The sequence below is a fragment of the Cydia fagiglandana genome, chromosome 3 (genome assembly GCF_963556715.1).
Source record: "Cydia fagiglandana chromosome 3, ilCydFagi1.1, whole genome shotgun sequence".
NCBI lineage: Eukaryota > Metazoa > Arthropoda > Insecta > Lepidoptera > Tortricidae > Cydia > Cydia fagiglandana.
The window spans coordinates 10,914,845-10,942,645 of NC_085934.1; the positions used below are offsets into that span (position 1 = coordinate 10,914,845).

Sequence of the window (27,801 nt, forward strand, 5' to 3'; positions counted from 1 at the left end):
TTAAATTTCTGAAGGAAACTTTGGGACTGCTTGAAATCATTTAGATAAGATTATTAAAATTAAGTCGGTACCTAATATAATTATTTTTCGTAGATAATTCTTTCTAGTAAGTACTTATATTTCGAAACAAGCGAAGCTTGAACTCTCGATTTTATTTTAGGTATTTTCCAAGAAAAGGTTTGAGGAATAATTAAGTACCTATATTTAGTTTTATAAATGAATTAATGAAATCTCAGATTAATATCGGACCGAAAATAGGATTCCGCAGAACTTAACTTCCATCGGCTTGCCGTTTTAACACTATTGAATCTTGAACCACAAAATTTATAAAAGTAATACTTATTATAGTAATAGTAATTAGTAGATTAAAATTTGCTAAAGCCTACATAACGTTTGATGCCATAAGTGCCATAACAATAATATCTGTCACACAATTTATCGAATAATTGACTAAATAACATCGAATCATAGAGTAGATAAATATTACCCGGTACTTACCTACCTACCCGTGATTTGGTAACACCAAGTCACCTAGTATTTAAACATTATGAACTAATGTTGAAGACGGAAAGAACTAGGTTTGAAGAATATTATTTAAGCAATCTGCATGTTAGAATCGTCTCGATGAACGGTAGATGAGTGTTGGTCGGTATGTACTCGTAATGGTGACAGTCCATTTCCAACTGCAGCTGCAATACTGTTCATTTTATTATGAAAACGCGTCGCTGTCATTGTCAATTGCCATAGAAAATTAACAGTATTGCAGTATTTCTCAACACAACAACGCGAGGAAAATACTCATTAGGCACATAACTTGGTGAACATTACAAAACAAATCCGAATGAACGCTGTTAAATATTTATGATTCAAAATCATCACTTTTATGGCAATTCTACCAGCCATAATGAGGAAACAACTCATAAATTTTATTGTCATCTAATTACTTTGCCACTCTTGTGGATCAAATGTAATTTTCTCATCAGTTTTTGGAGTATCAAGAGAGCCTCTACCTGCTTGTGTGGTGAAAAATACTTAGCTACGCCGACGACGTCTCTTTGCAAAATGTGAGGTTATTGTATTAATAACAATAGGTACGTCCTTCAATCAGTCCCCAAACGCACCGAAAGTCGTTACAAATTAGCCTGACAACCATCTAAGAGCAATGTCATAGGGCATTGAGTTGTTTGCGTTGTAATTTGGGGCCATTTATGAATGGAGCCGAGACGGATCGACGATCGCGTCGCTAGGCAACGCGTCCCTAGTCGGGGACCACGTGTCTATCTCCAAAAGGTCGTAAGTCTGACGTGGTTTGTACGCAATCACCCCTTATTCTTCTGACTGGTGGCTAACGCCTGACGCCCGGAGGAGGTCGAACGTGAAATAAAACGAAACATGCTTAAGAAAATAGGTATTTTCTCACTCAGTTGATAGTTTTATAGGCTTTTTCAACGTACTTACCTACCTACGTTTACCTACTTGTGCATACTATTGTATTGTATGATAGGTCTAATAGGACAGTAGGTAGATAATAAAAACAAATTATTTCACATTACCTCGCTAACACACAATTTGAAAATACATACAAAATCAACTTTCTTCTGTAAAGAACTAATGAGACTTAACATATCAAATATTGATATCAGCGCCACCTATGGGCGTTCGATATACATTTACATACGTATGGTGCACATGTATTCAAAGCGCTTCAAAGCCAACTTCCTAGATGGCGTTAAGCGGCGGTTAAACGAATTGTTTGATTTAATGTTTCTTTTTAATATGAGATTGTAAAACATTCACAACTATTTTAATTTATTTGATAAATAAATTGTATGTATAAAACATTAAAAATATGGTATAATATAAAACATAAAAAAAATCTCCTCACGTACCTTACTACAGTACCGTTCTAATGTTATCTCTTCTCGCTAGATGTCGCTAGAAGTTAACTAGTCTATTACATGTTTGTCTTAATTTATGGTAAAATAGCGTTCTATGTGGTTCTATTTTCTAAATTTCTTATGTTTATAACATGATTAAGTGTCCTATTGGCTAATATAAATAATAAAATGTTATTAAATAAATTAATGGTAGTGATCCCAAAATTTGCCCGCTTGATCATATGACGAGGTGGCCGAGTGGTTAAGGCGTTGGACTGCTAATCCAATGTGCTCTGCACGCGTGGGTTCGAATCCCATCCTCGTCGATATTTTTTGTATTTTCATGTCTTGGGTTTATCGAACTGTTTGATTTTGACATCCCCTCGCCTTCGAAATGGACGCTATAAATAATGTTTACTATTGTTATTCCACGTTTAGTTTTGGTTACATGATAGGAATAGAATAGCGACATAGGTAAAAAATAAAGATAAAGACGGACGAACAGACTCTTTAGGAACCCTCAAAAATGCTGTGCGGCTGTTCGTGTTTTATTCATATTTAATTATAAAAATAGTCTTGAAAAATTTAATTTTTTTTTTGCTGTGTAAATTACAATTAAAGATGATTCTAGCTACAGTACTTGTAGCACTGCGTTGACTAATGATAGTAATGATTGCTATTATGTTTAGATATATTTCACAATATTCCATTAAATAAATAATTTTCTTCCCTGACGGATTAAGCTAAACTTCATACTCCCACAACAATGTGCGACAAATTTATCTAGACCTGATTTCCATTATCTTATCTTACACTTGATACCCTTTATTTTTACAGTCGACCTAGCATATTACGGCGTTGGTCGCACCTTGCGCTGATAAAGTCATTCTGCCATTGCTTTTGACGTTGGTCACATATTGTATTGTTTGTTAATTAATTTTTACTTAATTTTGCACATGGTGATGTGACGTGATCTCGAAAGTTATAGATTATTATTTACTGTGAAGTGATAAGCTTTGGATTACTACAACAACAGGTATCACCTTAACATATACCTAGCTTACAAAAACAGCCTTAATATAAAGCCTGCAAAAGCAGCCTGGGTTTGTTTTATTACAAACAAATACAGTTGTACGTATACATTATATAGGTAGAATAGAATTAGTTAGAAGTGTTAAAGCTATGAAGGTACTTCGGTGAATAACATCAAATAGGTAGGTAGGTAAGGTGCTTTGCAGAATATCGTAACATGACTCATGAGTTTGTTATTTTAGTTGGCCACGAAACAATATCAATCTCTTTGTTTAAAAAACTTTAATTCAATCAATGGATTCAAAGGTAAATAAGGACGTGATTAGTATAACGGTTCTGTAGCCTACAAATTGTTATCATAACTGGAGCAAGCAAATATCATAACTTGGGCAATCTTTTGTAATCTTTATTCGAATATACTTAGATACGCCTTTTGGTTTAGATATCATTATGCACTTTGCTGAAATTGTGTACTGCTCTACTACTTTTGCATATAGAGAAAATAAGTAAACACTCTGACAGATAAAACGGAGCCTCAACCACCATAGGTAGAAATTTAGTTTAGTTCCTGAATATTCTGGGCAGAAATTTATTTTATTTATTTAATATTAAAGTGATTCCCCAAAAGAAAATTAATGAACTGCATAAAAAATACCATGAAACTATCAAAGAAAGTGGCTGAAAACAATCTTAAAATCAACACTATAAAATAAACTATGTACCCTAGAATATCTCCTAGAACAAATTATGTCATTAGACATCGTACATTTTCCAGCATTTTTGGTGCAGCGGAATGGTGTTAACGGAATTGGTATAAATAATGTCAACCCTAATGATTAATTAGCGTTGATTACGTTAATATTAACCTTAATTAACCATTTCAGTTGAAATTATCTATAAGTACCAATTCCGTTAACACGTCTCTGCTGCACCAAAAATGCTGGAAAATGTACGATATCTGATATAGTACCTAATACAGAACCCAAATTTTGGGCTATTAAACCGTAGGGGGTTTTACCTCTATAATTATTTCTTTAACTAAGGTAAGGCAGGGTAAGACAAACACTATAAGGGAATCCTCGTACTGTTTGTTTTAAGTAGGTACCCCAAGCAAATCTTCCCCAACATGACCTTACTTATTGCGACGGTAAAAATAGGTATTGAAATTATCATACCTATTCATAGCATAAAATAAACTTAAATGTCAAAATATAACACTAATGTCACATAATCTAATGTTAAAACAATTCAATTGTATGGACCTATAGTTACACGATGAAACATCCGCGACCGCTCCCCGTACTGATAACACGTATAATCGCAGATGCCGAATAGAGTTCGTCATCGATTTTCTTTATCGAAAACCTCATGACCACATTTTCATTTCCGCGAATTCGGAACAAAAGACAAACATTATACTCGTAAATGCATTTGCGGATATTAAAACGGATATTGAGCAAAACGATTCCACTTCGTTTTTTGACAGCTTCAGCCATGCAATTGCTGTAACAGTGGTACATGACCAATATATTTCGAGATTAGTTATATAAATAAATAAATATTATAGGGACATTCTTACACAAATTGACTAAGTCCCACGGTAAGCTCAAGAAGGCTTGTATTGTGGGCACTCAGACAACGATTATATATAATACACAAATACTTAAATACATAGAAAACATCCATGACTTAGGAAGAAATATCTGTGCTCATCACAGAAATAAATGCCCTTATCGGGATTCGAGCTCAGGACCGTCGGATTCGCAGGCAGAGTCACTACCCGCTAGACTAGACCGGTCGTCAAAGTTATGTTCGTACAATATTAACTTTCTGCAGGCATTTTTGACAATTCATTGGAGACTATAGCGCCGTCATAAAATTAGTAAAATGCTATGTCAACAATTGTCCTAAAAACAAGTCGAAATTGCCTTCAATCCAGTTAACGAAGTATTCAAGAAGTCAATGTCAGCCCACTTTTTTACCGCGGCCTCATTTCATGGTCCTCCTTAGTCAATATTTAGTAATAAGTTACACCTGTCGATGTCCACAGAATAAAATGTGGTGGCTATTGCTGGCTGCCGTCATCGGCAGCGCCCATGGGCAGCTCACGGCGCAGACCAGTGTGGCTCCAGAACTGCGGGAGTGCTACACAGACCCCACCCTCAACCGGAACAACCTGGCCCCTGCCACGATCAGCGTGCTCGTTGATATCATACAGAAGGTAGAAGATCACCCTAATGTCAACATGGACCTCAGGCAGATTGCGACTACATTACTACATACGTGAGTTTTTCATTTCTTTTTTTACTTCATCCATCCACCCGATGCAAAAGGGAAGACATGTAAAACAAGCAAGCATCAAAAATAACTATGAGAACTACGAGTACTGTATAGGCAAAACGATTAAAGTTTAATAGCAGATACTCATGAACGAGAACTACATTCATATATAGAGACATACCTCCATACTTATTACATACATACACTGTATTTGTAAGACATATGTTTTTGGCGTGTTATTCTAGGGATCTGTTTAATCAAGAAATCGCGGCATTGACGGGTAGTGATAAAATTGTCTTAAAGCGACGTTCGGATGACGAAATGCAGCTGCACTGTTGCGACGTCGTCGTTGTTGTCGCCGCTAAAGGTAACATTCCATTTCTGACCGCGGCGGCACTACTGCTCCGACACGTCGATGTTATTGTCAATTTCCATAGTAAAATGAATGACAATGGACGACAGTAGCGTCGCAACAGTAGTGCAGCTGTCGTTGGAAATGGACTGTCACCTTAATGGTAACATTCAATTTCTAACCGCAGCTGCATTACTAGTACTGAACGCGTCGCTGTTATTGTTAATTTCCATAGTAAAATGAACAGTAATGTAGCTGTCGTGGGAAATGGACTGTCACCTTAAGACAGTAATGCAGATGCAGTTGACATACTAACCTCACCTTTAATTCCAATCAACCGTTTAAACTTTAAATAGTACTTTTATTAAATTTACAGGTACAGGCAAGACGGTATAGAGTACCACCAGCCGGAATCGAACTTGCTTAATTCCGCCAACATTTTGCCGTGGGCGGCTACATTCCATTCCTTTTATCGTCATAAGTTAATTTTGACGAGGTTGATTCCTAACAATCTCCAAGTATTTGAAAATACTACCCTTTCGTCGCCACTAAAGGTAATTAGATACAGATATGCATAATATAAGTAACTTTTTAGTGATAAGTATATATACTTGTTATTATGACTTGCTTTCTATTCGTAACTTTTCACTAAAGTTCTACGTTCGTCTATAAGGGTCGGTTGCACCTAACCGTCTGTCACCGCTAAAGTGTTCGCAAAATTGTATTGAATGGGAAGTTTCATAGGTCTCTGCTGCATGACGTTGATCAATCTGTTAACTGTGGTTGGTGCAACTCGCCCTAAATCTATAACTATATATGTACTTAACATGAACTGTGCACCTCCATCCCTCCCACTGAAAAGGGGTTGGTCTGTGATCCCTCCACTTCAACTTTTCCATTCCAGTATGTATTAATTAACTCACGATTCGGTCGTAAAATGCATTTATGCATTTAGTTATAACTAAACTTATTTTCAGTGCGCCATTCATGCCATGTTGTCCACAACTGTGGATGCAAGACTTCATGGAAATGGAAATTGCAATGAGTTCTCTCAATACCGCGCCCTGAGGACGGCACGACAGGTTTCCGAAGATATCGACGCAGACGTCGAAATTATTGATCCTGACGTGCTGTACGTGTCGATATTATTAACTATTGATGAGTTAATCTAAATTGTGTTTCATAATCGAATTAACTATTATGGTGCTTATTTTGTTTTTCTAGAAATACTAAGAACAAGATCGGCCAAATGAGACAATACAATCCGAAGAATGATGTTGAGTACAACGATTTTAGCGGCAGCAAATCTGAACGTCAACTACTCGGAGAAAGCTTATGTCCCATACTGAGTGGTGCAGTTAAGACTACCTGGGGAGAAGTATCTGCTGGTAACCTGATAGCAGGGATTGCCGCTGGTTCAGAAGCACAGCGTGTTCCGACTCAAGAATTATCAAAGGGTTCAGTCCTTAACTACCCTAATGTCCAGCAAACTGTTTCATCCCTATATGCGGCAACATTATCAGGTATGTACCTAAATGAACAGATCCAAGTCAATACACAAGTCAAGCCAATACAAGGTAATACATACACAGGCATTAATAAATAAGACCCAAACCGTCTGTTAACTAAGTTAGTTAAGCGATACAAAAATATTCTTGTCCGACCATAGATTAACAAGCGTTAAATATGTATGTTGACAGGCGACTTAGGCGAAGCTGTGTTGATCCAAGGAACCGAGAGAGGAAGTGCCTCAATTTCCATTGGAGCTACTGGTTACTGGAACAGTACGCAGGCGCCCAAATACTACATGCTGCGCACTCGTCAGAACATCGAAATGACGGATCCTGAAATCCGTGGCGACATAGATGGTTTTGTTTTGGGCCTTAATTTAAATACTCCCCTCGGAACATACAGTTCTTTGAAACTGTCACAATTAATCGACATGTACTACTCAAGTGTAAGTAAAATTGTATCAAGTATACATACATCTAGCATTATACTTGTGTTAACCCCTATATTACTTGTGTTAACTTTATCCATTATTACGTGTGTAATGTGGCGTAAGTAAGAGGTACATACATTATTTTGCAGGGGCTAAAAACAAACAGTCGTGCTATTTTTTGTAATTCCACTTATCAAACCAGACCTCATGTTTTTCTCATCTAAAACCTACAAAACATACGATCGTGCTATCTATTTTTAATACCAACCGATACCACTTATCAAACCTGACCTGACCTTATATTATTTTAAAATTTTTGACTGTTTACAGAACGGAGTCTTCAATCATGGCTTTAGAGCATGCAACCGTCGATCATTGATGCAGGAGTACATCACAGCAGACAACTTAGTGACTGAAACATACACGTTCGCAGCGGCTTTAGATACTCAAATACCTTTGAGAGGAACTATCACCGGAGGTTTCGACGACTTGGTCAACAGCGCCGTTACCAACTTCCAGAGTTATGCCTGTTAGTCTTGGAAGTCAATAATTACATTTCATATTATTTGCAGTATAATTCGATTGTTTTTGCGTAACGCTCCTCTATTAGTATTATTATTCACTTTTTAAATTTCTGCTGTTTAATACACGTTACTAAAGTTTCGTACGCTAACCCCCAGGGGTTCGTCAGCGATCGTAAAGGGATACGCGACAAGTACCAATAATTAAATTTACTTAAATACAAATTGGTGCTCTTTTGTCATGTGGTTCGCAGATTGAGAAAACCTGTCTTAAGCTATTTTACATGGTTCCTTAAAAATCACATGGACTCTACTCTAGTTATTTTTTAAGTGAGATGAAGAGAGTAATAATGGTTTTGTAATTTTACAGCTTCTACCATGAATGACCTGAACTGTGCCAGCACCGATACCGTTGCATCAAGCCATAACTATCGCCTAAAGACAAACCTTTACCTGGTACTCGACGCCGCTTGGCAGTATGAGGTCATCTACCCAGCAGTGTCTTACCTCTTGGACTCCATCGAAGTCGGCAAATTCGGCTCCAGTGTGACACTACTGAATGCCTTTGACGGTCAAGTTGTGATCAACACGACTTGGTCTTTGGCTGACTTCCATTCTGAGTACACGCTTGCCAAACACCAATCAAGTATGTATTAACTAATTATTTTGGAACATAGGTAATTTATCAGGCGTGATTGTAATTTTGCCATCTTTCCACAGTGTTCACGGGGGTGAACTTGCAGAATACATTCACAAATATCCGTACTTTTATGCAAGAGAAAATGGAGAATGAAACCTTACACAATTACGTTGGCGGCAACTCGTCGGTGCTTCTGTTCCTATTGAACAGCGGGAATCTGCAGAACAATGAATTAGTTTGGGAGCAAGCACGCATTTTGAACGAAACTGTGCCTGGTAAGATTTTTAGAAAATGTAAACTATTGTTAAATAGTAAAAACCGGGCAAGTGCGAGTCGGACTCGCGCACGAAGGGTTCCGTACCACAATGCAAAAAAACAAAAAACAAAAAAAAGCAAAAAATAAACGGTCACCCATCTAAGTACTGACCCCTCCCGACGTTGCTTAACTTTGGTCAAAAATCACGTTTGTTGTATGGGAGCCCCATTTAAATCTTCATTTTATTCTGTTTTTAGTATTTGTTGTTATAGCGGCAACAGAAATACATCATCTGTGAAAATTTCAACTGTCTAGCTATCACGGTTCGTGAGATACAGCCTGGTGACAGACGGACGGACGGACGGACGGACAGCGAAGTCTTAGTAATAGGGTCCCGTTTTACCCTTTGGGTACGGAACCCTAAAAAGATGACTCACGCTAGACCGGACCGGGGCCGGGCCGGAGCTTCTGGCACTACGTTTTCTATGGAAAGCACCACGTTATCACCGATCAGCTGTCACAGAAAATAACGTGTCGGATGCTTAGACCGGATAATACTGCGGTCCTAGTGAAAAGGGGTGCCCAGCTCAGGAGTAAAAGAGCATACATGTCATGTGGAACTTACATTTATTTTTACCTGTGCTGCCTGGGTAATACTAATTACTAATATCGTCTTTATTTTGTTTTCGTATAGGGGTTAATAGATTTTCGTCTGTCGCTTGCCCCAATAAGATCTAGACTATACCTTTAATCATTATTGCAAGCTTATAAAATTTATGTTCATGTAATTTTAATTTTCAGACTTGAGGATTCTATTTGCAACTTCGACGAATCAATACGATAACCTGTGGAACTTGGTCCGCGACATGCACCAGGATATCCATACCATTTCCCTAACAACCACTGTCAACCACATTGAAGCTTTTGCTCCTACGCTAAATCGTATTCAACAAGGTAATTTTGTGCACTCTATTATATCAGTTATACTCATACCTAAGAGTTTAGTTTATTAAGTACAGTCCGGTATTAGTTATTTTCAAATAAATTTAAAATTAAGAGCAGGTTTTAACTTTTTTTTATAAATTTTAAACTGCATAGTGAAAAAAAATCCATAGTTATTTATGAAAACGGACCCTTGAATAGTCCCGTTCCCATGAGAGCCGGATTGGACTTAATTGTTGAAAGACATTAATTTTGTTAGCATACATTAAACTAAAAAGAAATTAATGATGTTTGTTACAATTTTATAGTCGGAAGAAGAATAATCAATCCCCTCTGCGGAGCAAGATTCCCCAACGATGTGAACTCCGGGAGCAGAAGCTTCGACGATTACGTGGAGCCCGGCTACATCAACTACTACTCCATCCATCCCAACTACTTCTACACCGACGACGAGAACAGGAGGCTTCGCATTGCGCGGACAGGAGCCGGCGTGGGCAGCCTCGTTATTTGCCACTCGCGGACTTTTACTCAACCAAGGCAAGTGATTCTATTTTTTTCTCAATTGAATTTCGACGATGGCATTCAAAGGTAGTCAGTCTTGTGTCATTGAACTCTTAAATGCGCCACGACTGCCACGAGTTGATGACGGCCGAAAACGGCATGGAAACGGAGCGTGAATCTAACAATTAACGCGTAAGCGCCATGAATTTCGCAGCGCTTACGACGTTTTGGTCGTATGGTATAGGTTGCGATTGAGACAATGTTTGTTTATTTAAATTTTCGCTTTATAAACCTTGGGAGTTTCGTATTGTTTATATGTATATAAAATAAACAATGCGTAATATACAACCACATATTTGTAAAAGTTTAATCTACAATGTCCATACGTATTATTTCAGACAAAATGGCACAGCATTAGGTCTAGACGAGAACGCAATCACGTGCCAAACCATCGCCAGCACCGGCAACGTGGAGATCAGCATGCGCAACCTTTGCGACGGCTACTTCACCGTCAACTCCTGCCCGTTCCTCTACGTCTCCGTGCAGTCCACCACCACCAGCGTGTCTGCCTTCACTGCCACTTGCACAGGTAACTTGGCGGAATTTCCAGTTACATGATTTCAAAAGTTTCAAGTCGTAAAACGCCATTTTTTACGTAGGTAATATTCTTTTGGATTCTTCTCTATTCATTACATTTCTAATCAACAATCTCTCATTTGGTAGAGAGGCCCTTTAGTGTCGGTATCTTCATTCAAACGGGACCCTATTACTAAGACTCCGCTGTCCGTCTGTCCGTCTGTCACCAGGCTGTATCACACGAACCGTGATAGCTAGACAGTTGAAATTTTCACAGATGATGTATTTCTGTTGCCGCTATAACAAAAAATACTAAAAAGTACGGAACCCTCGGTGGGCGAGTCCGACTCGCACTTGTCCGGTTTTTTTTTACTTTTGTTAATTCTGGTTTAACTATCATAAATATTTTAAAAATTCGTCCCTCCCTTCAATCCTTGGCGAAAATTTTAGTATAATACTAGCTAATCATAAATGTTTTGCGCTTTACAGAAGCAGCGTGTAGATTCCCGTACAACGTGAGGTATTCCGTGCAGATCGAAAGCTTCGGCTGCTACAGCAGCTCGACCAGCATCGCCGCAAGCCTCTTGATGGTCGTCTCTGCCCTCGTCATCAATTTGTTCCGATCGTCTTAGAATGAACTAACATTTGTATGCGTATTAGTTCTATTTAATACATTTTAAATTACCATGTTGTTTAGATTAAGTGAATTAATGTTTATTTTAGTCATCTTAGTTACCAAGCTGCCATATTTTGTTTGCTTTGAGAAACAAGGAATCGCAATTTTCGAACTAGTTATTTGACTACTAACTCCCATCCCACCTGAGTTGTATTTATAATGATTAACAATATTTATAATGTACATTGTGACAATGCCTTTAGCTTTATATTTAACTGCCTTATATAATACGTACGAATTGTAATAAATAATATAATAATTAAGATGTTTATTAGAAAAATATAATAATAAGGATTGTTTATTTCAACAGGGTAGCAAATCGTGTGAATAAAATACATACACATGTCAAATATTAAATAACTGATGTAAAATATTACTTAAATATACGACATTAAACCTATGTTTTTATACAAAAATAAACTATTTTTAGTAAATTTACAGTTTTTATTCCTTGTAGTAAATCGCCCCAATAATTCTGTAACTAAATATAATCTGTAGTCAACCCATTTTGTCCTTCTTTTAAAATTAATTTATTATATGTGAGGCAAACGAGCAGACGATCTGCCTGGTGGTAAGCGATTACCGTCGCCCATGGACACCAATATCAGAGGTGTTGTAAGTTAGGGTATGTACGCTCTTTCTTTGAAGGTTTGAAGGTCGTATCGGTCCGAAAATACAGCAGGCGACAGTTCATTCCATAGTTTAGCTGTGCGAGGCAGGAAGTTTCTAGAGAAACGCACAGTTGAAGACTGCCAACCATCTACACTATCTACAGTTTGATAATGATCGTTTATTTTCAGGCAGGTACTCGGTGATAATCTTTTTGCTTAACCTTATTATCTGTGCAATTAAGTAGGATAGATTCAGTGTGCCTGACTGTAGTAGCCAAATCACTACGAGTGCATCTGTTCTTCGATATAATACGTTGAGAAGGGCACACGCTTTACGTGAATTCATTAAAATGTAACGTGTTCATTAAAAAGTAAATGTGTGTGATCCAAACACCATTTCCAAGGTGGACCTAATAGGGAGTTAAGCGGCTATCTGCATTATCAACCTACTCACCTAGATAAGATTGTTTCACTGGAAACCATACAGTGATAACAGTGTCCCTTAGTCACACATAGACAATAGCTATCTACGAAATGAAATAACAATTTCATTGTTATTCTTTTAGTGTTTTAGTATATAAATTAGACAAAATGAATAAAACAGTGTTAATAACAATACTTTTGTTTGGTTGTGTGGTGAAATCACTCGCTCAGACTGCAGGCAAAACGCTGTCGCCATTTTTGAGGGATTGTTATAGTGAACCTAATTTATTGGATAGAAACAACTTACCGCCAATGACATTGTCGGTGTTGCTAGACATAATAAGGAAAATCGAAGACCATCCTAATGCCGTTGGAGATATACGGCAAATATCCACCGCCATTATGCATATGTTAGTGTTTCTACTTAAAATTTTGTTGTTTTGCCATACAAGACATAAAATTATGTACCTACATAATACATGCTTTGTTTAAATTTAGCATGTAATTAGATCGACGAGAAAACTAAGGCTAAATTTGTGAATAAAGTGATCAAAATATTTACTTATATGATGCATTGAGCTAGCGCATTGAACTAACAACTCAGCAGTTCGTCACTTTCTGTTTACGAGATTGAAATTAGAGTTCACAGTACTTCTTTATTAAATGTGTAATATTATTATATTTATTATTTTTTTCAGGTTTAGACAAGATGGAATAGTATATGATCCGACAGCGATAGTGCAGCAGTTCGTAGTACCATACAGTGCTACTGGATTTCCAATATATAAGAACATGTTGCTGTTAAATAAACTTTTGCCAGGGAACCAATTTAATTTGCCTACAGACAGTCTAACGCCTGAAGAAAAGGTAACATTATTAAATATTTAAGTACCTTACTATTTGTTTAACAAAATGCAAAGATGCAAAATGTAGAAATTTTCTGACAGCATCATTAAGGCTTGGCCAATCAATTTCACTTGTAACTCTTAATTAGTAGGTATATTAATAATAACGTCTACAGGCTTCTTTAATTTAACATTTCTAGTCTACGTTGCAATTATTACCATTTTATAATATTTATAACGATCACTTACATCTTTTTTATCACTAACCCGGAATTCCATTACGAAATTAATGGCATGAAATTAATTTCGTGACATAATTAATTATACTTAGGTACCATGTAGTTTTCTGTGTAATTTAATATTTTCGTAATGCATGCATTAATTTCATGAATGCAAATCAATTCGTGCCCCGCGCGATTTTACGATAAAATTAGTTTGACGCCACTAATTTCGTAAATGTAACTCCGGCTTTAATCAAAGCTTAGCCATCTAAGGTAGGTACTATCTAATTTTGTGAATAACATTTCCATATTTATTTATTATAATTCAAATTAGAAAATAGTCTTACACATTTTTTACTGACTTTTCAGTGTGCACTTCATTTCATGGTGTCTACAAGCATATTATTGAATGCCAGAGGCGACGAAGAATGGACGTGCAAAAGCATATCGCTGCCCGGCAACCGTAGCGGGCGCCTGGCTGCCTACCGAGAAGCTGACGATATCGAGATCATTGATGTGAAGTGAGTGAGTATAACTCTATCGGATCACTGAATTCAAAACACAAGTGATGTGTGGATTTCACGAGGCTGTTTGAGGATAGCTGTAACATCTAAAAAAACTGAATTTCTGGAATAGGCCTGTAAGAGGTGCTATAAAATCTAATAAATCGTACCTACCGAATACCGATACGTACTTTTAGATTCAAGTATGTTTTTAGGATGTATTTGACTTCAGAGGAATGATGCTGTACACAGGAACGTAACTTGTCGAATCCTTACATTTTTTTTTCACTTTTCATAGTCACTATTGTCACTAATACAACGCAATGTCCTTTTCTTATATAGTTATCAGATACCTAATACTAAACTGTTCCCTGAATAACATTTTAAATAGGCATACATTAACGGTATCACAATATAACTACATATCAATACTTTATAACAAACCTTTTCAGCGGCATCAAGGATCACTTCGGCCGTCAAATTTTAGGAACAACCAATTGTCCAATAGAGACTGGCGTAGTATCTACCCCGTGGGGTGATGTCGCCATGGGCCCAGTGATAGCAGGCATTTCTGCAGGGCTGGAGGAACAAAACGTGCTGGTGTCTGACCTGGTTACCCTGAAGTCAGGGTTCACTGACAGCTCGATTGTCGTTAATAATAGATATGCGGCTACAGTCGCAGGTAAGTTTTGAAGAAAATGAGTAATAAATAAGTAGAAATTAACTAACTTGATATTATCTACCATGAAGTTAGTTCAGCTCTACTTTTATTTACCTACTCAAGAAAAACTTAGAAACTCTCTTCAAAGAGATACGTAAGAAGAAAGTGCCAAGGTCTGCATTGCCAGAGACTATCACAAAATACAATAATGAAATACCTAAGGGAATCATACAATAATTTGATTACGTTTTTAACCTACTAAGTAGACAAAAATCTTAAAATGACACGAATTGTCATTTCCTTACTTTCTTGGTATTCATTGTTAAGCCATATAGAGTAATTCTAATTAACTTGGGCTATTACAATTTAACTAGATAAAGATATTTGTTATTTTTTTTCAAAGGAGATATTGCTGAGACCGCAATCAGACAAGGAATGACGCGGAATTCTATAACAGTGGGAGGTACTGGCGGCTGGAACAGTTCTTACGCCAACCGGCACTACTTCCATACCCGCACGACAGACCTGGAGCTTACTGACGCTGAGATCCGAGGCGGTTTGGACGGACTCATCCTCAGCGAACTGGGACTGTCTAATGTGAACGCGTTTCCGGAGTTGAGACTGTCTCAGCTAATAGACATGTATTATACTTCGGTAACGTATATATTGACTGAGCTACTTCTCCTTACATTCTCTAGTCCTTATAACGTACATATACGTATGACGTACTTATTTTACAGTTATATACCAACTAACCACTCGATGGAATTCCCTCTAGCATCTTGCTATCAAGGCTGAATTTTTAAAATAGCTACCAACATAAGTAATCGGTATAATTCGTATATTTTTAGAATGGAATTATGCACGAGCCCCGGTTCCGGGCGTGCAATCGCATAGTGCTCATACCAGACATCGCTCCTTCCACGACCTTGATTGAGCGGAGCCTAGGCCCAGCAATAGCCCTATACCACGCGTCCTCACTCTCAGGGACCACCAACATAAGGGGGATAGAGCAATTCGTCAACAATACTGTGATTGCTTTCCATTCGTACATACGTAAGCTCTCAAATTTTCTTTGAGGCATAGTTCTAAGATAAAGGCATATTTTACAATCTATTTACTTATCTTCCAGCTCTCAACATGAACAGTGATCCGCTCTGCCCAGTATCTGTCAGCCAAATGATAAGACCAAAAGTGAATTTAATTTTAATAACTTCAGAAATAAACCGCAATTTGATATCTTATATAGTTGACAATATTGAAGTTGGCAAACACGGATCTAGTATTGCTCTTCTTCACCCAGAAACTGGTGAAGTGATTATTGATAAAACGTTTTCGGCAGCAAAATTCTACACTGATTTTGCTCTAAGATACAGAGCGCAAATAGGTAGGTGAAATGCCTAGTTCACTTTGCGATCCGTATACTTCAATCTAAATAAAATAATATTTGCTTCTTCTTATTCTTCACGGGAGCATCCATAACTTAATCGATATGTTATGCTAATTCCAGGTACCCTCGATGTAGTAAAATCGTTAAATTCGATACGAGAATTGATGACAACACAAGCAGCGACAGAAATGTCTCTCCAATACTCTGGAGGAAATGCTACAGTAGCTCTCTTTCTCTCCGATACCATACCACTCACGGGTAACGACTGGAATCAAGCCATGAACCACGTTATTTGGCTAAGGCGCTTTGCTCCAGGTACTAATAATCTGTAAACGCCAATTTATTGATTTAACCCGATTTAATGTTAATTAGATTTATAATAGTGCTATATCCTGTGGCGACAGGAAATATCATGTAATCAGGTACTCATACCTACTTATTTGTGAGATTAAGTACCTACAACGTCTCTTTTAATGTGTTTTATAAATATTTAAGTGACAATTATTAGCTCACCTTTTTAGTTTGTTACTTGCAGACTTACGATTGGTGTTCGCATCATCTTCATCAGGGAGTGAGACCGTTGCACCATTACTTCGTTCAAGAAGTGATTTTATACCGGTGACATTGTCATCGGCCAGAGAATCACCAGAAATTTTATCTAGTTTGCTTGAAAACATTAGAACGAGTATGTATTTTTTAGAAGCTTTTGATGCTAAGTACTTTATGTTTTTCTTAAATTATTTACCTCAGTATTCTATTCTGTTACCTATTTAATTATTGACCGACTTAAACAATTTTTGATTTTATGTCTTGTAACCTAATCATAGTATTATCGCATATGCTCTCAGCAGGTATGTTATTGTAGCTTTATCCACGTAACAACGAGAAACGTAGACGGAGACTGTAATATCACACCGTTACGGAAACAAACTATGATCCGTACCTACAGATAGTCCTAGCATTATAAATCACAATCAGTTGTCGGTTAAATTTTAAGCAGCAGAGTGTCTAACAAAAACAATTTACACTTAGGTCAAAGAAGAATTGTGAACCCTCTATGCAGTACAGATTGGAATGACCGTAACTCTGGTACCATCGGTTTTGAAGACTACGTGGACGCCAACGGCATCAATTTGTACAGAATAATACCTAATTACTACTTTGTAAGCAACCCTTTGAGAATGTTGAGAATTCAAACCCAAGATTCAACTAGCCTATCGGTATGTTACTCTAGAACGGACTCTTTTCCAAGGTACGTGTGTAGAAAACACTTACAAGATATGTACCGACCTACTATATCTTACCTTAGGGTGTGCAATTTCTGGAATTGTTTTCTTATATAAGAAACATTTAAGAAAGTTTCAAAATTTGCCAAAATTCATTTTTAGTGGATTTCAATTTTATGTCAGTATAAAACCTGACAATGATCAATGGTAATGCTTTGTGGAATTAGATCACGAGCGAAAAGAGGTTTTTTTGTCACCACACGTTATAGAGCATAAGTATAAGTAACGTTTTCCCTTGACTACGAAGGCAGATTTTTTACCATCGTATCTTTACTACCTACTTTACTGACTATAAAAGTACCTACTGAGATAACGATTGTATAGACGGTCAAGCAAATCTTGTCAGTAGAAAAAGGCGCGAAATTCAAATTTTCTATGACGCGATATCCCTTCGCGCCTACATTTTTCAAATTTGCCGCCTTTTTCTGCTGAGCCGCCAGCTCTTCGGTCACCAGGCCGCGTAGCCAAGATGCAGATCGCTTACGCTCCGTAGCGATCGAAACGCAACTGTCACTGTCGCACTAATATGGAAGAGTGATAGAGAGACATATTGCTTTTCGTTGTCGAAGCGATAGCGATTGTGACCTTGGCTAGGCCGGCAGTTACGTCAACCACACGCTTGTATATATATTCTTTTTTCATATAGGCGTAACCAGACCACTGGATCCGTGCCTGGGGATGTGACATGTCAATCGGCCACCAGTGCCAGCGCAGTGGAAATAAGCCTGGCAGAAGCATGCCACCAAGCCACCTCAGTGGAAAGTTGTCCACCGTTTTATTTGACAGTTGCGTCTGCGACAGTGCCTCTGACACCTCAGTGTAAAGGTAAATGATATTCTGTCCATCTGTATATTTGTACCACATGAACTCCGGTTCAGAGCCTGAGATATGCATAGTGGCGTTCAAAGGTGCATGGATAGATTACGACCGTAATAGCGTTGAACTAGGTAGGTACGCATTAATGAAAGCATATTACGGTTGAAACATCTCCATGCACTTTTGTACGCAAGTGTACCAGTCTCATCTGTTTTTAGAATGTGACAGAAAGCTAAAGATATGGTTACAGTAACGTAACTTTTTGAAATAGTGTAGTCTACAATCAAACTTGCCATTTGATATATTTGGTTTCCACTTTCCAGTCTATTGCATTATTTACCCTTAAGCTTAGCCTGTTCTCTGTGCGTTTCTTCTGCTAATATAATTTTGTAAAAGTATATTTTCATTTGTTTTAGGTTCAGGATGTCGCTACCCAAATGACATCAAGTATTTGGTTGCTGCCCATGAACTTGGATGCTACAGTAATGCTATCGCAAATAAAATAAATTTAGGTATATTTGTATTAATCTACGTCCTAGTACATACACTAATATAAAAGTTAACTAAATTTGTGACTATTTATTATCCCACAGTATAGATAGGTGCACAGGTCCCTACTTGAAAGGACTACAGGATCGATACTAGAAAACCAAAATTCAATACAAAATTACAACTCTAGGGAGTCTAGACTAGAGACTCTAGAGCATTGGAGTGTGTCGACTGAATTTCTGAAACTTTTAATCACTTCTGAACTGAAATGGCATACCTATGTGTTTATGGCGAGTGACAGAGAGAAAAGAGAGAATCTGTTTATATTTGTATGCTGTTATAATTTGGTCAGTAGCTTTTAATTTTTATGTTGTATTTTTTTTATTGTAATTGACACAATACAATTACGATATCCTTATGGCTGAAATCACCTACTCTAGAATTACTAGGTAGCTGAACTAGGCAGAATAAAATAAAAACACAAACCTATTTCAAGAATGGGTTTTAATTAATGTTTAACAAAATATCAGATCTAACCAGATCTATTGTCATTTTCATTTTTATTTTATAACTTTTTTATTCTTATACACATAATAACAAATAATTAAAACAAAAAGATTGCTTTGCTAATATTCATATTTTTGTTTTAATTACTATAAATTTCAGGCGTTACTGCCTGATTCTATTAATTATTTAAGTTTTTTATGCAATTTTCCAGTTGTTTCCTTATGTTGACTGATAGAATTGACTTTTAAATGATGATTTTCAAATACTAAAAAGTAACATTATAATGCACCTAATCAAATGATACTAATCAATAATCATAGTACCTACATAATATTATGAACATGGCATTCGTAAACAATCACATATCAATTATATCATCGCTCAGCATTTGAGACTACCTACTAATTGCGATCAATCATACATTGAGAGGCTCAATCAATCGCTACAATATACCACAGTTTGCACACTGTATTGAACAGTAAGGCACAATATATGCGTAATAATAATAACCTAATAACTTCTTCGGAACAATGAAGTATTTTGAACAAATTAAATTATTTCCAGGAAATATTTTTTAATTTGTTTTTATCAAGTAGAAACACTACTATATAAATTATAAACTGAAATAAATGTCATATACTAAGAAAAAGTGACCAAGGCCTCCAGTGCCCCAGGCTGGAATCGAACCAGCGTCCTCTGCTATCGCGGCAGGTGCCTGAACCACTCGGCCACCGGGGTCACAGAGACGTTAGTCAAATTTTCCAAGTATATGCACTTTTTTTACTGAAGGCTTGTGGCGCCCCCTAGCCATCTCTAAGGTAGAACAGTATGGTTCGAACCCTTCTAGCTGGACCCTTTAGCTGCTCCTTCTGGAGCTGGTTCCTTTTAGTGTGTTTACAAAATATATACTTAGTTACACCACTTTCCTATTTGCTAATTATTCTAACAAAACGGGACTAGGTAAATATTTCACAAAATATATTTATTAGGTGACTACAAATAATAAGATTAAGTACATATTTATCTTATTTATAAATCTAATAATGAAATTCTTGATTAGCATAATACTTTAAAAAAAGTTATTGCTGCACATAAGTAGCATCTCTCATTAACTTTTTCCTTTATAAACTAATTAACATTACCAATCTTGTCGTCCGATATTATTTTAATTTACTTTTATAAGTAATTTTGGCTACTTCATTCTTCTTTACTACTAACAACCACTAGGCAAAGGTTTAATGTTAGCTATCGAACTAAGTCTGCGTGTTCTACCCTTTGGTCTACCTGTGAGCTTATTCTCAATCTGCTCAAGGCTCTTTCCTCGGGTTTCAGGCACACACACTACCACAAAGAATAAGCCCACGAAACAGATACAACCGAATAGCCAGAACGCACCATTAGGACCAATGGCATCTATTAGATTATGGAAGGATTTGGTCACACCGAATGTACATAACCAATTAAATGCCGTACAGATCGATGCAGCTGGACCTCTAATTTTTGCTGGCAAAATCTCCCCCATCATTAGCCAAGGTATTGGACCGAATCCCATTGAAAAACCTAACAAGTACACCATGAGAGAAGTCAGGGGCAACCATCCTAAAGTCGCAACATCCAGGCCCATATTATCTCGAACATGAAAGAAAGTGCCAAGAATGGCCAAAGTAAGTATCATAGTTACGGATGAAATATATAAAAGTATTTTTCTCCCACAGCGGTCAATTAAACCAGTCGCTATAAATACGGACACAAAGTTAACAATTCCTACTATAATTGTTGACAAATTTTCATCAACTGAACTCCCGGACATTTTGAATATTTTCACAGTGTAAAATATAACTGCGTTAATACCGGACAATTGCTGGAATGCCATTAATCCTAAGGAAATACAAATGGACTTCATGGATTTTTTGCTGAATAGCTCTCGAATAGTAGACTCGGAATCTTGCGTCTCGGCTTCCGTTAGTTGTATGTCTCGGATTTCGTTGTCTATTACAGCATTTTTCCCTCGAAGCCACTGTAAAGCTTTTTTAGCGTCTTCCAAACGATTATTATTTACATACCAGCGCGGAGTCTCCGGGATCAATAGCATGAGAATGAAGAATGGGACAGGTAGGGCTGCTCCTAAATACGCTAGTTGCGACCAATTTAAATACTTTCCAGCAGTGTAGCATAAAAGTATACCAATATTTCCTATAGCGGTAGGGAATAGTCCTAATACGCCGCGGACTTCGGGCTGGATAGTTTCACCCAAATACACGGGAAAAGCCAATGATCCGATGCCTACACATAGACCGCAGATGGCACGTCCTGTTAGAACTAATTGGACACTTGTAGCCGTTGCAATGAGGATCCAGGCTACGAAGAAAGGTGGGGCGGTGAAGAGTATGGTTTTGCGGCGGCCGATGTAATCTACGAGAGGTCCACCAAACACCCCGCCCGCTAAAGCCGCTAGTGGCATCAAACCTCCGACCCAGCTTGCCTGTCAACAATAAAAAGTACATTTGGTTTAAAACCAAAGTGGTGCAAAACAAGCATACCTACCTACGCGCCTGACTGTCTAGTAAATTTACGCGGCACGATGTTTATTGTGTAGCGTAAACACAACGCATTATAAAAAGCTACCTACCTAAAGTTTGCATTAAATTAATACTTTATTTACAATCTTCTCAAAGATATTTTAAATAAAAGAGGCTGTTCAAAAATTTATAATCCAGCGTCGAAAAGCCACAACCATCATGTGCAATGTGCACCTTTGCATCAGGAACAGCAAGGAGAGAGTTGTTTGTGTATTTGTATCAATTTTGATTTTGGGAAGAATGGATTCTGACCTCAATCCCTATATTAATGAGTTAATTGCTTCGTAAAGCATACCTCTTCTTCCGAAACGTTTAATGCTGTGTCATTTTGCATGGTGACGAGAGCTGGTGAGGTGTAAGCTGATGAAAACCCAACAACCATTGATCCCAATGACACGGCTATGGCTGCTAATACCTGTAAAAATAATATTTAGTTTAAAAAATGCAATTAGGTATTAAATTAATTACGAAGCCATTCAAGCTCTTAAGCGTGAAATCCGAAATTAAATTTAAACCATTCTTTTATTATTATCCTAATTTTAGGACCCTGAGCCGAGGTGTCCAACATGTAACTTTCTGTGAAGGCTGAACGGTGATCACGTGGTGCTTTTCATAGAAAACGAAGCGCCGAAAGCTCCGGCCCGGTCCCGGCTTGGTCTACCGTGAGTCATCCTTAATCCTATTCTCGTCTAAAAGTATCAAAGGTCAACAAAAAAAGTAACGCCACTAGTTCACTGACCTAGCGTGAACATGCCATCGTTGCGGCCCGAGCAACTGCGAGAGGTGTGGCCTGTTTGTCTGCTATTATTAATTTAGGGTCTAATAAACACTGATTGCATCCACTTGTGAGTACAGTCCACTAGAGAGTATTTTCATGCGTAGTTTTTTTCATGGACAACCAAAATCAAACGCATATTGATGGACAATCAAAACCAAACTTAGGTAAATTGCGTATTGCTGCGCTATCATATTTCTAGATGTCCGTACCTACTGTATCAGTCATCTGTTGATGTTTAGCTAAATCTAAAATCAGTCTTATATGCTTTCATAGTAAATAAGGTGATGTACAGCTACGAACACTGCAAGGGGCACCTGTCTCTCACAGTTAAAACCTACCCTACCTAGGCTATTTTTTTGTTGTATGGGAAGTTTCAGTTTACTGGCGAGTGACGTTGACCAGTCTGGCAAGTGCGGTTGATGCACCTGACTCTTAAACTTTATTCATCATCATCATCATCTCAGCCATAAGACGTCCACTGCTGAACATAGGCCTCCCCCTTAAACTTTATTGTTTAGACTTAAATGATCGACAAGCGTAGAAGAACAATTTGATTGAACATAGGTTTTACTCGCTGCTTCTGCTACTGATTGTACTAATAACTAATAATGTCTATAAATTGTTGTTTACACTGCTGATCAGCGTTAATTTATTTAGTAATAGGTAATACTCTGATTCATTTTTGAAACAATTTGCAAATGGTCTTCGAATTTGAAGCTATTTCGACTATTGAAAGGGTGTTTATCAGTAGGTATGGAACATGGGAGGGTTAGTTAAAGATACCTAATACAAATAGAAATAAGAAGAATAGACGCTCTGTCCCGACAAATTATTAGGTAAGTAGGTACCTACGCAAAGTAGGAAACCATGACAGATTTTTGTTATCATTTTATTTAAAATCAATAAAGGAAAAGGAAATTAAAGAAAATAAGTAATTATGTTCGCTGTAATATAATTCGTTTTATAGGTAGGTATAAATCAATTGCCAAGGGCAACTCGAATCACCGTGTTAAATGCTACATTCGCCATACTTTGCTACATGTAATACAACGCATTAATATTCAGACATTCCTACAGGTTTAAATTATTAGCTAGTAGAAACTATTATGTAGGAACTACTTACTGTTAAGACAACCTTTAAAAAGTTATCTCCTAATTTATCATAGGAACAGAGTATTCAATATTGACAACAACAACACGTGCCAAAAAATAACCCAATTTTCCATAAGTACAGCATGACTCACGATAGTCCGGGCCGAGGCGTCCAACATGCCATTTTCTATGACGGCTGGTCGGTGATCGCGTGGTGCTTTCCATAGAAAACGAAGCATCGGAAGCTCCGGCCCGGCCCCGGCCCGGTCTAGCGCGAGTCATCCTTAAGGTAGTGTATATTTTCGAAACTTTGCCTATGTCGATAATGTAGATGTAGACCTTGACTGTGGGTTCACGAAAAACTTGGATTTATGCACGTATGGATTTTTGTTAGACTTTTTATTCCGAAATTCATCCCGTGTATATGTCGCAGTAAGATAGATATAGCCGTAATATAGTTATAACCCTAGGGATATAATTATATGACGTAACATAGTTATACGAAAGCGATTCATTACTATCTTACTAGGTATATAACTATAATACGGCTTTAGTTTAGTGATATAGTTATATTACTGGATTAAGTTTAGTGAAATAATTGTAAGTAGGAGTGCAGCGGTGCGGCGGAGGTATAGTTATATCCCTAGGGATATAGTTATATGCCGTATAGTACGTAACTACGTATTATAATCATATTCCTAGTAAGATAGTAATTGTAGGTATTAGGAGTGCGGCAGTGCGGCGAAGGTTTAGTTATATCCCTAGGGATATAGTTATATGTCGAATTATAATCATATTCCTAGTAAGATAACTATTATATATATTTTCATGCTGCTATTTTTAAGGGTTTATGAGGCATTGCGATCAATTCACGAAAGCTGGCGCGAGATTTGACAGAATTTCAATGAAAATATAGCTGTCACTCAGTAGAAATCTCGCGCCAGCTTTCGTGAATCGACCTGTACTTTTACGTAATATTGCTAAAAAGTATTATACGCCATATAACTATATCCCTAGGGATATAACTATACCTCCGCCGCACCGCTGCACTCCTACCTACAATTATTTCACTAAACTTAATCCAGTAATATAACTATATCACTAAACGTAATCCAGTAATATAACTATATCACTAAACTAAAGCCGTATTATAGTTATATACCTAGTAAGATAGTAATGAAACGCTTTCATATAACTATGTTACGTCATATAATTATATCCCTAGGGTTATAACTATATAACGGCTTTATCTATCTTACTGCGACATATAGATGGGAAGGGAGTTAGACCAAGCTAAATTAGCAGCGATTTCGACAGCACAGTCCGTACTAGTATTAAAATCGCTGCCAACTTGCTTGGTCAAATTCTAAAATATTTCTTTGGTTCTTAAAGTGAGTGCATTTCAGTCCTCATTTTGTTTTTTTTTTGTTTCTACATTAATACATAATACACCTAGGTACCTATTCGTAGTTAACTACGTCTGTGTGGGCTACAATTTTGGAACACGGCTAACGGCAGCGCTTACTGCCGATACAAATTCTCAACTTGAAATCCAGAACTCTCAACTTTCGGGAAACGCACTTATTTTTAACCGACTTCCAAATCTCAAAGAAGGAGGTTATCAATTCGGTTGTATGTTTTTTAACCGACTTCCAAATCTCAAAGAAGGAGGTTATCAATTCGGTTGTATGTTTTTTTTTATTTTTTTTTTTATTTTTTTTATTTTTTATGTTTGTTACTCCATATCTCCGTCATTACTGAACCGATTTTGAAAATTCTTTTTTTGATTGAATGTATATACATACAGATTGGTCCCGTTTTTGTCAAAACCCAGTTCTGATGATGGGATCCATGAGGAATCGAGGGAACTCCTCAAATCTTAAAGGCATACATATAGTGATTTTTGGGTTTTTATCAACAAATCAAGCATATACACCCAAATAAGTGACATTTGATGAAGTGGAACTGCTGATGATGATCAGAACGGAACTCTTTAACGACGCATAGTTCACGGTTGGCGATTTGTCCTCTTCGTTATGTTTGTTAAGCAAGTTAAGTTTTTAAGCCACATTTTTGTCAAGCTCGAGTTCTGATGATGGGATCCATGAGGAATCAAGGGAACTCCTCAAATCTTAAAGGCATGCGTATAGAGATTTTTGTATTTACATCAGAAAATCAAGCATTTTCATTAAAAACTGTTGCATTTGATGAAGTGGAACTGCTGATGATGATCAGAACAGAACTCTTCAACGACACATAGTTCACGGTTAGCGATTTGTCCTCGTCGTTATGTTTGTTAAGCAAGTTAAGTTTTTAAGCCACATTTTTGTCAAGCTCGAGTTCTGATGATGGGATCCATAAGGAATCAAGGGAACTCCTCAAATCTTAAAGGCATACGTATAGAGATTTTTGTATTTACCTCAGAAAATCAAGCATTTTCATTAAAGACTGTTGCATTTGATGAAGTGGAACTGCTGATGATGATCAGAACAGAACTCTTAAACGACGCATAGTTCACGTTTGGCGATTTTTCCTTTTCGTTATGTTCGTTAAGCAAGTTAAGTTTTTAAGCCACATTTTTGTCAAGCTCGAGTTCTGATGATGGGATCCATAAGGAATCGAGAGAACTCCTCAAATATTAAAGGCATGCGTATAGATTTTTTTGTATTTTCATCATAAAATCAAGCATTTACATTAAAAACTGTCGCATTTGATGAAGTGGAACTGCTGATGATGACCAAAACAGAACTCTTCAATGACGCATGGTACACGTTTGGTGATTACGAATTTCGATTTTGACTTGGACTAGGACCCGGACTCGGACTCATACCCGGATCCGGTTCGGACCCGGATCCGGTTCGGACCCGGACTCGGATCCGGATTCGGACCCGGACTCGGAACCGGACTCGGACCCGGACTAGAATCCGGACTCGGACCCGGTCTCGGACCCGGACACGGACCCGGACTCGGACCCGGACTCGGACCCGGACTCGGACCCGGACTCGGACCCGGACCTTGACCCAGAAAACCACTATGATACCTTAACTAAATAAACAACTATGATTACCTATCATAAAATTTATGTAGGTATAAAGTACGATGATGCCAATCTTACTAGCCCCTCCCGCTTAAACCCCCGTACACCGCACGGCATGCGCCATTAAGTGGGTTAGGTTAGGTTTGAACTGCGATCCTCACAGAACCGAACAAGGATTAGGTTAGGTTAGAACTGCGAGCCTTACAGAAACGAAATGCTACTTGAAAAGTGGGTTTGATTAGGTTCGAACTGCGATCCGCACAGAACCGAACTGCTATCTGAGGAGTGGGTTAGGTTAGGCTAGAATTACGACCCTCATGGCTCCTCTTCACGATGGGCCAACGCCGGCCACTCCAAGGGACGCATTTATGCGTTAGAGGGAGCAAGTGATATTGCTATCTCATTCTACCGCATGGCTGCGTCCCTTGGAGTGGCCGGCGTTGGCCCATACTGTAGAGGAGCTATTATACAGAAGCGAAATGCTAGTAGAAAAGTGGGTGGTTTTACCTCCTTTTCTACATAGTGTACCATCTACAATAATCTTTCATCGGCCCCCATGGAAGTCGGTTTTTTTTTCTTAAAAATTATTCAGTGTCGTTTCTTATTAGCACCAAAACAATATAGGTATTCAGAAACAATTATGTCCGCACTCCGCACTTACCTGTGAAAATGTATACTTTGGTTCCTCATATTCACTCCGAACTGCTATGCTGTAATGGGTGTCCGCTCTCATTAATATCTTCATTTTCGTTTAATTATTATGTCACACTGATAAAAACACTTCACTGGTCAAAGTCAAACGGTTTAATTTTCACGCACAATTAATATGTATACGTCGCCAGCGTAGGCGACCGAAGAAATGACATCTCAGTACACACGACGCGATTTATATAGGCACAAATTGATTGACAAAACTGATTGGAGCTCGAGGTTGTATTGTATGACATATAAAACAATGTTTCGCGTTT

General features: G+C 37.6%; 3 protein-coding genes and 1 non-coding gene across 4 annotated transcripts; 3 read left to right on the forward strand and 1 right to left on the reverse strand.

Moving 5' to 3' along the window:
* The first annotated feature begins 2,121 nt into the window (after window positions 1-2,121).
* Trnas-gcu (transfer RNA serine (anticodon GCU)) lies at window positions 2,122-2,203 on the forward strand. The gene has a single exon. It is a non-coding gene; the product is annotated as a tRNA-Ser (tRNA).
* Window positions 2,204-2,896: 693 nt separating this feature from the next.
* LOC134680016 (uncharacterized) lies at window positions 2,897-11,761 on the forward strand. Its single transcript, XM_063538993.1, has 13 exons — window positions 2,897-2,913; window positions 4,960-5,192; window positions 5,918-6,095; window positions 6,519-6,673; window positions 6,766-7,064; window positions 7,242-7,498; window positions 7,814-8,012; window positions 8,375-8,650; window positions 8,725-8,919; window positions 9,702-9,854; window positions 10,151-10,379; window positions 10,742-10,932; window positions 11,409-11,761. Exons 2-13 carry the CDS (start codon window positions 4,966-4,968, stop codon window positions 11,549-11,551), a joined length of 2,502 nt encoding a protein of 833 aa, XP_063395063.1. The 5' UTR covers window positions 2,897-2,913; window positions 4,960-4,965; the 3' UTR covers window positions 11,552-11,761.
* A 951-nt stretch (window positions 11,762-12,712) lies between these two features.
* Window positions 12,713-18,909, forward strand: LOC134680017 (uncharacterized). Its single transcript, XM_063538994.1, has 12 exons — window positions 12,713-13,039; window positions 13,328-13,496; window positions 14,065-14,216; window positions 14,651-14,880; window positions 15,263-15,513; window positions 15,711-15,915; window positions 15,992-16,246; window positions 16,370-16,564; window positions 16,785-16,934; window positions 17,282-17,501; window positions 18,182-18,360; window positions 18,768-18,909. Exons 1-12 carry the CDS (start codon window positions 12,798-12,800, stop codon window positions 18,905-18,907), a joined length of 2,388 nt encoding a protein of 795 aa, XP_063395064.1. The 5' UTR covers window positions 12,713-12,797; the 3' UTR covers window positions 18,908-18,909.
* Window positions 18,910-20,276: 1,367 nt separating this feature from the next.
* Window positions 20,277-27,780, reverse strand: LOC134680018 (facilitated trehalose transporter Tret1-like). The gene is made up of 3 exons (XM_063538995.1): window positions 27,495-27,780; window positions 22,222-22,341; window positions 20,277-21,829 (listed from the first exon to the last, which is right to left on the reverse strand). The coding sequence occupies exons 1-3, from the start codon at window positions 27,576-27,578 to the stop codon at window positions 20,561-20,563; spliced, it is 1,473 nt and encodes a 490-aa protein (XP_063395065.1). The 5' UTR covers window positions 27,579-27,780; the 3' UTR covers window positions 20,277-20,560.
* Window positions 27,781-27,801: the final 21 nt, after the last annotated feature.